Here is a 14,528-nt window from a genome sequence, read left to right on the forward strand (position 1 = left end):
GACAATTACATTCAAATTTAAAATGCAAAAACATTGAGAGCTGCTAAATATTTAAATATGTAGCCCAGATGGAAGACTTCCCCTGTGGTCAAGGGTGGGGGGGGGGAAAAAAAGAGAAAGGAATCGATTCTCATGAAGAATTAGACAGGAGAATTAGTTAAAATTATAACTTTAGAATTTCCACATTTGCAGAATTTCATGTTCTGATGATTTTATAGTTTAGATAATCAGGATACACAACAGACCCTCTGCAGCAGCATCAGGGAAAGTTGGAAAACAATTTGGGAACACATTGGTTAGTGAGAAGTTAAACAAAACTCAATTATAATGTTAAAAGGCAGTGTGGACAGGAAACTGCCTCGATGATAGCAAAGGCTGGCATTTCCTATGGTTACTGATCACCAAGCAATCCAACATACAAAGCTCCCAAATTGTTTTGATTTGTTACTCAAATGTTCCAAGTGGCCTGGGCTCAAGTTGGAAGCAGGCTTTTAATTTGTGGTAAGGAAACCCTAAGTAATGGGGATTGCTTGTTTAGAAGGGGTGATAAACTAAGCTGAGGCTTGGAGTTGTAGCTCATTGGGAGGCATGAAGTCATTTACTTTGAGCTACCCTAACATGATGGATTAAAAACCAAGATGTCCCTTTAGGTAAATTGACAATATGGCTAAAAACTTAATCAAATTGCAAATAAAACATGCTCCAACCTTAAATTAGTGGAGGGGCTTCAACTGGATGATTGCACACAATTATGGAAGACTTTAGAGAGATGCATTTATCCAAATGCAGACATGAATTTTACCATGAAATTAAAAAATGTGGGCCTTCAGTATTGAGATGTTGGAAGTGAAGTCTCCATTGAAAGGTCTATAGAAGTAACAAGATTTAGAGTTGACAGTTATTCCCATTAGTTAGCTCTTACTAGAGAATATAAAGTTTAAGGATGACAACCGTCAAAGATACAGAAATCATAATATTATGCTATTATGCCAAGCAAGTGCAAATCAAATTGGATGTTGAATGGTGCATTCAATGAGCAGCTGGCTGGGCTGAATGGAGTCCAATGACAAGACAAGCCAAATGCAGACAGTACCAAAAACATTCAACTGAAGCCAATTCTAAATTTGATGTTAACTGTTTGACATTTGTCATCAATCATACCGAATCAAAATCATTTGCTTCTCAAAAGATCACACCTCACTCTAGGGCATATATTCTCCTACTACACCATAAATCACATGCAGCATTTGTTCAATTACTTTAGCAACTACATTCAAATTTGAAGATGTATCTGTAGTATCAGGGACCAAAAACAGGCTAGACAAATTGAGGTGCAATAGAGGACTAGAATTGCCTTGACTTCTTGGATTGGCTGGTCAGTGATTATAGCATTAAAATCCTCTCACCCCAGGCATTCTCTAGTCTTTCCTTCAGGCACAGAAGCTTGAAAACAGGCCCATAACAGCTTCTATTCCCACTATTAAACTCTTGAACACTACAGAAGTTCAATCTCACATACCGAGTACAAGATCCAGGTATCTTGTCTAACTTTTATGTAACTCAACACTTTGAAATTGTTTGCAAAACAGCTTCTGACCATCTCACTTCATGTGATAATAAACCAATCCCCAGATAGTAAATACTTCTGGTACACCACTGACAGCATGGGCCTGTTGGATACTTTGAATTCAAGGATGTAGGAGCAAATCAGAAATTGACAGTGAACAGTGAAGGCCAACCCATGGAAAAGTCTTGACAGGGAACAACATGGAAAAGTTCAAACTTCAAGCAAGCACCTGGTATACATGTACAACTGGTTAGAGTCAAATTAAAACCTCACACTAATTCTATTTGTATGCATTTTTATTACAAGCCCATTACAGGAGAGTTTAGTGATTACCAAATAAAAAATCCAAATCTAGTTAGACTGGACAAATTTAAACCTGAAACAAAGTAGCAATTCTTATCTGGACAGTCAAATCTTCATGAAGTTTGAAAATAGAAACAATTGAAATACTCAATTAAGCTCACATCCTTTTTCTAGGTTCCTTCTACATCAACACCAGTCTTCATTTAGTTGTGGGATTCCTGGGTTCCCAACCTTCATTTAGGTGTGGACTAATGGGCCCCATCAACCAGTCAACCTCTGCATCATTAAGCACATGGTCCATCACTTGATCCATTCCATCACCAATCTTCATCAGTTTCTCTCTTGTCTGTGCCAGGAATTGTGCAGACAGGTCCTGAAAAGAGGTGGCCAAGGACAGGGTGCTGGAGATCTCTGCTGTCCATTTGCAGAAGTGCTGTACTTGTCCTTCAATGTGCTGAGGCAACCCATGAACACTTGAAGCCAAGTTTTGACAGATGGCTTGTAGTTGGTTGGAAAGTTTCTGAGTCATGGCCAGTGATTGAGATTCAGCCTGCTGAAATATATAGGGGAAATGTTAACCCACTCTGTTCACATTGTTCTGAGACAATTTTGATTTGCTCCTTTGGAAATTGGCTTCAGGCATGCAATCATTCACCTTTACCCTGATTCACCCATTTCATCCTTGGCTCATACACCACTCCTAAACACCTAATGCACACGAGTGAAATTTAGTTTCATCAGGTAGGCAAATGTTTATTTTTTTTTAAACTGGTGCTATGCAAGAATATTGTCAAATTAGGCCTTTCCAAAATAGTTTGACTTCTGTTGCCAAGATTATAGAAACATATTGAGGAAGGAGACCATGTAATTATATGCACCTTTAAAGGTAGTAGGCCATTCTAGAGAGATAAATTAGCACCACTGTGTGCAGCATATTAAGTGGCTTAATTTAACACTTAGTTACAAGTGCCAAGAGATCAATTTCTTACTTCAGGTTTTTCCAATAGCAACTCTTCCTCTTGTTTCTTTGGTTGGTGCTCTCTCCAGTCAAGCAGGATCTGATTCAAATGCTCATGAACTTCAAGGCGTGTTGATTCAGTTCCCCTCTTTCCTACATTGATCTAAAATAAATAGAGTGGCTTAGCTCCAAAACCAAGTTATTAATTTGAAGTAGCCATGCATTGGTAGCATTTGGTTTGCTTTTGAAGACAAGAGTAGGTTAGAATTAGATTTACTTGGCTCAAGGTGAACAAACCAAGTTGGCTTTCTCCCATTAAAAATGTGGTGCAAGTAACTTCAGTGCAGCACGAGTGTAACATTTGTAAGTTGCAAAAGCTTACAAGTACAATGGAATTGTTTCCTTACCAGATCCAGAAGCTTATTCAAGGAGGAAAGAATCTCTTGACCATCCTGTGTGTCTTGTTGCATCTTAGCCACAGAATACCGAGGTCCATCATTGTGAGGCTTTGATGTCAAATATCCTGAGTGCACATAGAAACTCGGCTCTTGTCCCATTACAGACCCTCCAATGGGAACTGGCACTTTAGCTGTAAAGTCAAGTTTCAGAATTAACTGTTTAGAAGCACTTTCCCACTAGTCAGGAATACAGCAGGGAAATAGGCCCCTCATCCTACAAAATTTGAGCTATCAAACTCTTTACCTTTATCTTCCCATGTAGCACTCATACATTCTACCATTCCCTTAATAAGGGCAATGTATAGTAGATAATTTGTATCGCATGAAACTAAAGTACCCAGAGAAATCCAGTTGGAGATATGCAAATTACACCATTGGCCTGAAGAAATTAAAAATCTGCAAGATAAGCTAACTAGAACATGGACAGTGGACAAGTAGACAAAACAAGTGTCTTTGTTTATACCATGTGGTGGAAGTGGAGACTATTGTTTTGAGAGATTGTTCTTGTGACCATTTGTGGTGCAAATTTCTAAATACTTACTGGATTGAAGTATTTTAAAGTGAACATAAAAGGCCCTATAAAAATGCTAAAATCAGTCAATTCCAACAAGTTATTTGTGGGTACTTTAAAGTAGAATAAGCTTACAAATACCATGTCTATGAAGTAAGATAACTGAGCCATGTCCATCCTGATGAAGGGTCTCAGCCCAAAACATCAACTGTACCTCTTCCTATAGATGCTTCCTGGCCTGCTGCATTCCACCAGCATTTTGTATGTTGCTTGAGTTTCCAGCATCTGCAGATTTCCTCATGTTTGCATGTCTGACTTTAGACTGGTTTAGACCACAAGACATGAGCAGAATTAGGCCATACAGCCCATCAAATCTGCTCTGCCACTTCATCATGGCAGAGTCTCCTGCCTTCACTCTATAGCCAAACAAGAACTCAACCTCTGCTGTAGAAATATCCAGTGACTTGGCCTCCATGGCAGTCTGTAGCAATGAACTCCACAGATTTACCATACTCTGGCTAAAGAAATTCCTCATCTGTTGTAAAGGATATGCCCTTTGGCCTAAACTCACTATTAAAAACATCCTCTCCAGATCTACTACCCATATCCTTCTAAGCTACATTAGAGCACCCCCCCCCCCAAGCTATCAAATGCTCCTTGTACATTGATCCTGGGGGTTCTTAGATCTTCTCTGGACCCTCTCCAGCACATCCTTCCTTAGATCTGGGGCCCCAAACTGTCTGCAATACCACCTGAAGTCTCAGCGTTACATCCTTGCTCTTGTATTCCAGTTCTCACAAAAATGGATGTTAACATCATTGGAATAAGGTAGGCAAATGCAACCTGCAAGTTAACCTTCAGGGAATTTTACTCTAGGGCTCAAGTCCCTCTACATTTTGATTCCTGAATTCTCCCCTATTTAGAGAATAGTCTTCCACCAGTGCATAACCAAACACCTTTTATTCCATATGCCACTTCTAACCTGCCCAAGTCCTTCTGCAGACTCCATGGTTAATACTGCCTGCCCCTCCACCCATCTTTGTATAATCTGCAATCTTGGCTACAAAGCCAATTTCACCCCCCCCCCCAGTTCAATGATACATGAAAAGCAGCAGACACAGACCTCTATTCCACACAAGACACTGTCAGACAAGAAAGGGCCCTTTTATTCCTCCTCCTCCTCCTCCTCCTCCTCCTCCTCCTCATCTGCTAGTCAGCTATTTATCCATGCTACTACCATTCCTGTAATCCTAAAGGCTTCTATCTTGTTTGGTAGCCTTGTGCAGCACTTTTTAAAAGGCCTTCGGAAAAATCCAAGTGAACTTCCATTGACCATCCAGCCTGTTACTTAAATTCCAATGGATTTGTCAGGCAAGATCTTTGCCCAAGGGAACAATGCTGATTTTAGCCTATTTTAAAATTGTGTGCCTCCAAGTACCCAGATCTCATCCTTAATAATGGGCATGGGCTAACTGGCCCGTTATTTCCTGCCTTTTGCTTCCTACCTTCGATTTCAGGAGAATTTGTGATTTTCAGTCCTCCAGAGTAGTTTTCAACAAGTTCTGAAACATCACTATTAACACTTCTGAAATGGCCCAATTCAGTGAAAAGGAAAAGATAGGCATGTTTTACTAGGGATAAGAGCAGTGAGATGCTACTTGTAGCATTGGGCACAGAAACATTGAAAAATGAATAGAGGCCAGCTGGAAGCAATGGAATTAAGGTGTTATCAATCCTGAACTATAGGATATGTAGGATTTTGTATGTAATTAGAACTCTGGAGACAATAAGGAAGAACCAAGCCTGATGCTGCAAAGATCATTTGTTAGCCAATACAAGATTCCTTATTTTAGTGCCACAAATATAAAATAAATAACATGTCACTAACCTGGGATCAACATGCTTATATACATTGTTACAATAATGAATTAAGGTGTGGTCATTTACTTTTAGGTAACCATAGCGTAGGTTTCACCACCAGACAGCAATCAAGGTCAGAAATGAACCTAGTCTCTGGCGCTGTGAGGTAGTTGCTCTTTAAGAGATGCCATCCAGACTGTTAGTGTCCTGCCAAGATATAATAATCTAATGAATTTCTGGAAGGCACCACTGCTGCAACTGAGATTGCCTTTGAAGGGAGCTACACATAGCTTCTAGGTATAATGCTCCTGAATGAGCAAGAACTCAGGCTAGTAGAAAATGTTACTGCCAGGTGCATTTGTGCTGTATTCCACTGTTAATGCTAGGCCTTCTAGAAGACATTCCTGGGAAGTCATTAGGGGAGTCTCAAGGAGATACAGGGAGTACATGAAAGGCTTTAATGATATGTATTCTTTATGGCACATTGCCATAGGACACTTGACTACAAGTCTCAGAACAAAGCAACATGCACATCCCCAAATGTAGCAAGAAACTGAAAAGTGTAACAGCAGCAGACAGGAAGCAAGCTGACCTCAGCTCCTGTAAGCCAAGTATCCATTCCTTGCAGGTTACACGAGATCTCAGTCCAGGACAAGACTGAAGGTTGAGCAATACTCAAGCAGACAGGTATTTATGGACTCCGAGTCTGAAGGCCTTTGTACCTTCTCTATGGTCCTCATGACAATGTCCATAGGACAATTAGAATTCATTGCCACAGTCAGCATGGAGGCCAAGTCATTGGGAGATTAATCCATTTTCCTCTCAGCTCCAATCACGAAATGGCAGAGCAGACTCAATGGGCCAAATGCTCCAATTCTGCTCTTACATCTCTAGTAGGGAGTACTACACATGTACAATGTGCTTGAGCAGCTCAGCAGGTCAGGCAGCATCTATGGATAGGAATAAACTGTTGACCCTTCCTGATGCAGGGTCTGAGCCTGAAAGGTCAACTTTATTCCCATCCAGGGATGCTGCCCGACTTGCTGAGCTCCTCCAGCACTTTGTGTATTGCTCTCGGATTTCCAGCATCTGCAGCATCTCATCCTTACTTGATACAATGGGTAGATGCAGGACGTCAGTTTTAGAGTGCAGAAAAGCTTTTCAATGCCATGTTTCCAGAGCAAGCAGAAAGGCTGAAGCAGTTTGTCAGCCCTCTAAGTTAACAGAATACAGAGGTTAACATCCTTGATAAACTTCAACCTTTGCCATTTTGGAGAACTGAAAGCAGTAATGTTTCTAGTGGGGGGGGGGGTTTCCTCCCACTGGTGATTCAGCACTCAACTTCCTACCATGTGGGAATTTTGAGATGCTGCATCACACATTTTTACTACACAATGGATTCTCCTTCCTCCTAGAGTGTAGCAGGATGGAATTTAGAGGCCAATATTACAGTACCAGTACAAGCACATTAGCGTGTGCAAATGTGATTGTAATAGAAAGTTGAGAAAGATTTAGAAAAAATTTAAAGCACATCTGTGATTACCTGGTTTTATTTTGGTCATTGGAAGGCACAGATCTGCAGCTTTTAGCATTTTAATCTTGGAGCTGGTAGCCACTGGCTGGTCCGCAGTATTGGAACCTTCAGCTACAGTTTTAATTTGCTCCAGGTTGCCTTGAACAAAGGTTGCTGCCATTTTCACAATGCCAGCTGGTTTGTCTTTCACATCAGTCATCCAGGACACCAGCTTGCCTCCATGACCCTGGTCCTAGAACACATGGGACAGGGAGATTAACTACATCGATTCAGCCAATAGCAATTCTTGTACAGTTTGGCAAACAAGTTTATGATCAGACAGTAAAAGGTGGGAAGATTATAATTAAACAGGTTAGTTTTCAGTCAAGTTTTACAACTATGGCTCTAGGATTCAGGGTAAATCAAGGTGTGCGCAGGCTACTGTTTGACAATTTGTTACTCGGTATGCCAATTCAGCAGTGACTAGATTAGCCAAGCTTTAAAAATAATTGGTTATATTAACAGTTTTAATACTACTGATCTAGATTCCTCACTGCTTTGTTTTGGTAGGAAGCATACCCAACTGTCAGATGGCAGTGCAATTTCAGGGCTAGAGATATTATTAGCATCAGAAGCCTATAGTTTGTTTCATTGATATCCATTTAGCTTTTGGACCAGAAAATTCTTATCTTTGAGCAATTTGATATTTAATTTGCTTCATGTAATCAATCCTTGTGTCCATAAATACCACTTCTTCCTACACCAAGTTAAAGCAGCTGATTGATACATCTGCACGTGTTTAGGATGTAGGGAGAATCCAGAGCATCTGGGGAACATGGAGGAGTGTAGACTCCAGACAAATGTCTGGAATGAGGACAGCTGTACTACCTGCAACACACCAACACTCATGGCTAGAAAGTAGAATTGGGTAGAGAAGGATCTGGAGCATTGCTCCCTAGAGAATCATCTCTGTTCTCAAGGAAGAATCCATTAAAGTCCCACCAACCTGTTCAGTAGGATGAAGTACAGGGGCTTTGTCCACCCCTTCATCTTTAGTTTCTGCAACTAAATGCAAAACAAAATTAAGACCTCATCTGTTCATTGAGAGTCAATGAATCTAAATCACTGCAGAGAATCTTCATTTTGTAATATTTGAATTGTTTCAAATCCAAAGTTCCAAATGGGTAGTGCAAATACAAGAAAAAGTCTTTAAAGTGTGACAAGGATAGGATCAAATATGGTCCAAGTTGTTTTTTTGGTGGGGGGCAGGGAGAAAAAGAAAGGAAGAGCTTTAGTATGCACCCTTCACTAGCTTACACCCTTCAATCCATAGATGTTCACTCTGGTATATTCTGTGTAGACAGCAAAGGTGGAAATGCATGGTTATATGTCAAGATGGAATGCCATTAGAGTAAAGCCATTATAGTAAGTACATAGCATTAGACAAAGATTGCAGATGAAGCAGATTAGAAATGAAGCAGATTAGAAATTTAAACAGGGACAGTTCATTGGTTTGGGTACTTATCAATACCTCCACTGTGCTGCACTACATTTCTTCATCACCTTTTAAAACAGTTCAGTTAATAGAGATTCCAGTACAAAACTTCAGCTATTCAGCTTACGTTGAGGCCCTAGCTTCTCCTTGTTTGATTCAGCACTTTTGTTGACCATTGATGAAGGCGTTTCCTGTCCTTGCTCCATCACATTGCAAATACTTTTCTCAGGAATGTTCTCCTTAGCACTGGTCTGCTCAGCCAGTGCCTGGGCACAAGTAACATTTTCACAAGGGGGAGTAGCTCCCACAGGCACATCCTGAAATCAAGAGCCAGGTTTTTAATTACTGATCAGTGATTTGTAGCCACTCACACAAATATCAAAATTACTCAAGTTTAGCATGTTTTTGAAGTGCATTAGAAGCAAGGCTCCTTTTAGAGGACAAGGAGGGAAGAACAGTACTCAAGCATACATAATCAGTTACAGGATTCAAAATGTAGTATCTAGATTAAAGCCAATTCTTCATGCATAAATTTAAAAAGTCACATGAAGTAATTAGAGGCCAACAACATAGAATCAGGTCCTTTAGCCATTATGTTCACAAGAAAAAAATCAAGCATCCTTCTACACCAACAACCCCCCCTCCCCAACTGTTTTAATCCTAGAGCATTCTACCATTCATCTAAACTACAGGATATTCATTAAATTAACATACAGTACTAACTACCATGGCTTACATATGGGAGGTAAAACTAGGGCACCCAGAAGCCTATTCAGATACAAACCCTAAATTCAGGATTAAACTATTGCCAAAGCACAAAATCTTGCATCACCATTATTACAAGTCATCATACAAAAGGTCTGAAGTATTCTATTCTTAAAATAGTCCTGTGAAGGCAACAGAACTTCCATGAGTAGGAACCTTGAAAGATACACCAACTGGCATTTGTGTGTAACTTGTTATCCAAGAAATAAATTAACAGCAGTCAATTTGTATATACCAAACATTCAAGACAGTATTATGCAATGTTGAGTGAAAGAACTGTTAGTCAACTACTAGACAACATCCCCTAGTGTTTAGGGAATTTTTGTCAGTGGTACTCTTAACACTATTTTGTAGTTTTTAAAAAGTCTTTTACTACCTCAATGCACATTGTAACAAGATGATTTGTATGGACTGTATACAAGACAAATTTTTCCACTCAGTACCCATGACAATAATAAGTTAACTTCAGGCACTTCATTTCAATACCTCATCCCACAGTTCCTGCCAAAAGGCTAGATTAGAACACCAGTCAGGATTTATGTTGAAATGAAAAAACATTTTCAATTATGAGTATTAAAAACTTTAAATATGCATAGTAATATTTACAAGTTTTTGCTTTTATACACAATCACACTTCCACTTCAGCAAATTACTCTTTTCCCCTAGCCAAATGCTAATGTGGAGTTAATTTTCTTCAGCAAAAAGGAACATAGACACCATTAAGTACTATGGGATATTGATTAGAAGAAATCTACAGTTAGAGATTTTTAAGAGGCACATCAAATTTGTCAAGATTTAGAGAAAACACTAAAGAAATTACTTAAGTACAAGTTTCTTTAGTCTAAAAAGTTACCTTTTGGCTCCTATCTGGAGCTTCTGTAATATCAGATGCTTGGTTAACTGATGCCATGTTGAATTAAATACCCTATTCAACAGATCAGAAAATTAACTTAAACTGAAGATAATTAATCATTCCCAATAAAGAAAGTCTACACAATGGACACCAGAACTTTACCCATTAACTCAAACAAAATTGAATATTGAACTATGTGCACAATCTGCAATATAAATTAAAGTAAACAAAATCACTATACAATTGTGACCACACATAACTACCATTAATCCATTCCTTACCCTCTACAAGTCTATCAGTAGCATATGCAACACACTTATATACCAACAAAATAGCAGCACCTGTTTTAAATCAAACCAATAGAAACTAACAAAATCAACCAATCACTTTTATCAGCCAAGGTTGCAACAATTAGAGGTAGGATTCTAATCACACTTGAATTACTCAAGGACCATTCCAATCAGAACTAAGGGTAAATAAATGCAAAGGAGACAGTTATGATACTACAAAGTATTTTAAGCCTGTGATGAGGAATTTATAAAAAATGTAAGTTGTGGAAGTCTGTGAACAAACTGTGTATTTTTATTGATTCATGGATGATAGGCAAAATATTAGCTGCTCCTATTAAAATTTGAGCGAGTGGTGGTGAGTTGTCCTTATAAACCATTCCAGTATGTCTGTTGAAAGTATTGTTACAGGGCTAACAGCATAGACTTTAAGGGTTCTGACCCAGCAACAGTGAAGGAATGTTAAGTCTTCTAAACAGGTTGGTTTCTGAATTGAAGGGGTCTGTGGTTTTTGCAATCTTTTACTACCTTCATCCCTTCAGTTGAATTTGTTGAGTTACAAAGGGTTATTAAGTAATGTAGACTGCATCTGATCACATTATGCCTTTCCAAGTCCTGGAATAACAATATTTAAAAATGTCCCAGTATTTCCAGTATATTCCAGTGTTTTCCGGCTGCTTGACACTGGGTTATTAGTCTTCAGTTCCCTATTTCACCCTACTCTGTTGAAGAACAGAAGTACATTTGCTGCTTTCTGATCCAGTAGGATCTTTCCAGAATCTCACCAGTTTTTGAAAATGCTTGCCAATGCATCTACTGCTATTGTAGTCACTACAATTTAAATTTCAGGATGCAGGCAAGGAGACTGTTAACCCTCTGAATTATTAGTTTGATGATTCTTTTTAGAGAATTCAAAGAATTCAGAGAATTCATGATAGTTTAATGTTATTTCCAGGAGAAGTGTAAAGGAGAACAAAATAATTGTTACCCTGCATTTGATGCACAGTATAAAAATAACACTAATGTAAAGAGCACAATAATAAAAAACAATAAATATAAATACATTAAAATAGCTTCTGTACACAGATTAATTATATGTACATAAAGTGACACTAGGCCAGGAGTGTCTATACATCAGGTGTCTCTGACAGGAAATGATAAATTAGTGGTGGGGTGGGTTAGTGGGTGGAGGTGTTGATCAGCCTTACTGCTTTGGTAAGTAACTTTTTTGAGTCTGATGGTCCTGGCATAGCTGCTATGTAGCCGCCTCCCTGAGGGGAGTGGGATAAACAGTACATAAGCAAGGTGGATGGTATTCTTCACGATATTGCTGGCCTTTTTCTGACACCTTTCTCTATATATGTTCTTGATGGCATATACACTGGTGCTGGTGATGTACTGGGCAGTTTTGACTACCCATTGTAATGCCTTCAAGTCTGCCGCAGTGCAATTTTGGCACTATGCAGTGTGGCAGCAAGCTAGGATGCTCTCTACTGGCATCTGTAGAAGGTTGTGAGTATTGATATGCAGACTCCAGCTCGCTTCGGCTTCCTCAGAATGTAGAGGACTTGGTGAGGTTTCTGGATTGTGTTTTGGGACCATGAGAAGTTGTGTGAGATAGCACTCCCAAGAGTTTGAAACTGCTCATAGTTTCTATTACTGTGCCACTGATGTAAAGAAGGGTGTGAGTGGTACAAGTTTTGCAAAGTCTAAGATCATCTCTTTTGCCTTGTTGACACTGAGGAAGAGATTATTTGCCTGGCAGCAGGCCTTGAGCTCTTCCACCTCCTCTCTATAGGCCTTCTCAGTGTTGTTGGTGATGAGAACCACCAATGTCTGTTCATCAGTAAACTTGATAAAGTGATTATTTGGGTGTTTGGCTATACAGTCTTGTGTGAGCAGAGTGGACAACTCTGGCGGGGGGCTCCTGTGTTGGGGGAGATGGAGAGGGAGTAGCAGTTGTGCATCCTGAGGTCTGTTGGTTAGGAAGTTCAACACCTAGATGCACAGTGGTGTACTTAACCAAGGAGTAGGAGTGTGTTCACCAAGGTCTGTGGGACAATGATGTTGAATACTCAACAGAAATCCAGAAACAACTTTCTGACAGAAGTATCCTTGTTTTTTAGGTGTATCAGAGCCAAGTGCATGACGATGGTATTTGTCATAAAGTGTTTTTTCAATAGTCATCTTGGCGAGTGTCTGGTATTACAGGAGTGGAGTTTTTAATGTGTACAATTACCAGCCATTCAAAGCACTTCATGATGATTGGCATCAGTGCCACTGGTCAGGCGTAGAGCTCTTTGGTACAGGGATGACGGTGACTGATTTGAAGCATGTGGACACAGCAGTCTGGATGAGTGAAGTATTGAAGATGTTCATAAAGACGACAGTGAGCTGATGTGCACATTCTTCCTGAGTACTCGGCCTGGGATGTTGTTTAGCCCGGCAGCCTTACGGGGGTTGACTCTATGCAGAGTCCATTATTCCTTCAGTGAGAATTGCATTATGTTCTTCAGTCTCTTTTGTTTTATGATTATTTACTTTTTTGCTATAAATACAAACATTGATTTATTATATTTTCCATTTTCTTATTCCGTATCATTTATTTGCCTCCTTCAGTTTTTAAGAATTACCACTCTTGCTACTCTTTCCAAAGACTGCATTTTCATGTCTTGCTACTTTACGCTTATATTTTACTTCCTCTCTTTTTGCTCTTTTTTAGTCATCACCTGCTATTTTCCAGAATTCTTCATATTCTCTAATCTCCCGTTATGCTTCAGAACTTTGTGAGCCTTCTCTTTAATTTTACCACTCTCCCTAATTTCTTTGATTTGGTAACTTTTCTTTAAGTGTCTGCTAGTGTTTATTTATTGTCCAATATTTTAATCCAACTTCTCAACCTGCCACACATGGCAGTGCAATTTTGTCTTGGGTTAAAAACTTAAACTTTCACCCATTGGGGAAAATTGATCATAAAATTATAACTTTTCCCTTTTCAACTTTAGTTCTTTGTTGAAAGTTGAGCTCTCAAACCCGAAGAGTTCATTGCTGTAAGTTAATTCATAATGTCCTACAATGCTGGATATGCCCTCTTTTCATTGCTACCCTTGCAGAGGAGGTACAGGAGACTGAAGACACACTCCACATTTCAGGACCAGCTTCTTCCCCCTGCCATCAGATTTATGAATGGACAATGAATCCATGAACAATACTTCACCATTTTGTTTTTCTCTCTTTCTGCATTACTTGTGTAATTTATTTTTTTAATATATACTTATTGTAATTTATAGTTTTTTAGTTAATATATATTGCAATGTACTGCTCCCGAGATGTGGAAAGTGCCCCATGTATTCTAGAGTCTCATTGAGGAACTCTGCTGTCATGGGGGATGTTGTGTTCAATGGAAGCAAGTTGGTAGCAGACATCTGTTTTGTGAATGTTAATGATTAGACCCATCCTCAGGACTTTCTTCAGGGGTACTCTCGAGACTGTGTCGCCGTCTGGTATGGGAACCACCCTCAATCACCTGGCTCTGCAGAGAGTGATGTGGACAGCCCAGCGCATCTGTGGATGTGAACTTCCCACTGTTCAGGACATTTACAGCAGCAGGTACGTAAAAAGGGCCGGGAGGATCATCAGGGACTCCAGCTCCCCAACCACAAGCTGCTTCCATCTGGCAATTAGTACCGCAGCATTAAGGCCAGAACCAACAGGCTCCAGGACAGCTTCGTTCATCAGGCCGTCGGATTTATCAATATATTGTGATCTGATTGCATATCTGACTGTTTATTGTATCTGACTGTACATGTATACAAAACAATTACGTATACAATCTTAGTGTTTGGGCAATATCCTTCCAGGTTTCCCTTCCTTATTGCTTGTACATAGTGACAGACACAACATAAAGATTTTTACTCCCTCCTGCTGTAGGATGGAGGTAAGAAATAATATTCTAATT

General features: G+C 39.5%; 1 protein-coding gene across 2 annotated transcripts; it reads right to left on the minus strand.

The window, feature by feature from the left end:
• Window positions 1-1,851: 1,851 nt before the first annotated feature.
• LOC134337321 (perilipin-3-like) lies at window positions 1,852-10,556 on the minus strand. Of its 2 annotated transcripts, none has more exons than XM_063032235.1 (7): window positions 10,284-10,556; window positions 8,793-8,982; window positions 8,177-8,235; window positions 7,201-7,423; window positions 3,236-3,417; window positions 2,860-2,991; window positions 1,852-2,420 (listed from the first exon to the last, which is right to left on the minus strand). In XM_063032235.1, exons 1-7 carry the CDS (start codon window positions 10,338-10,340, stop codon window positions 2,070-2,072), a joined length of 1,194 nt encoding a protein of 397 aa, XP_062888305.1. In that variant the 5' UTR covers window positions 10,341-10,556; the 3' UTR covers window positions 1,852-2,069. The 2 variants fall into 2 exon arrangements, with proteins under 2 accessions (XP_062888305.1, XP_062888304.1); XM_063032234.1 differs by having other exon boundaries at window positions 1,852-2,423.
• Window positions 10,557-14,528: the final 3,972 nt, after the last annotated feature.

Source organism: Mobula hypostoma, chromosome 24 (assembly GCF_963921235.1).
Source record: "Mobula hypostoma chromosome 24, sMobHyp1.1, whole genome shotgun sequence".
NCBI classification, from domain to species: Eukaryota; Metazoa; Chordata; class Chondrichthyes; order Myliobatiformes; family Myliobatidae; genus Mobula; species Mobula hypostoma.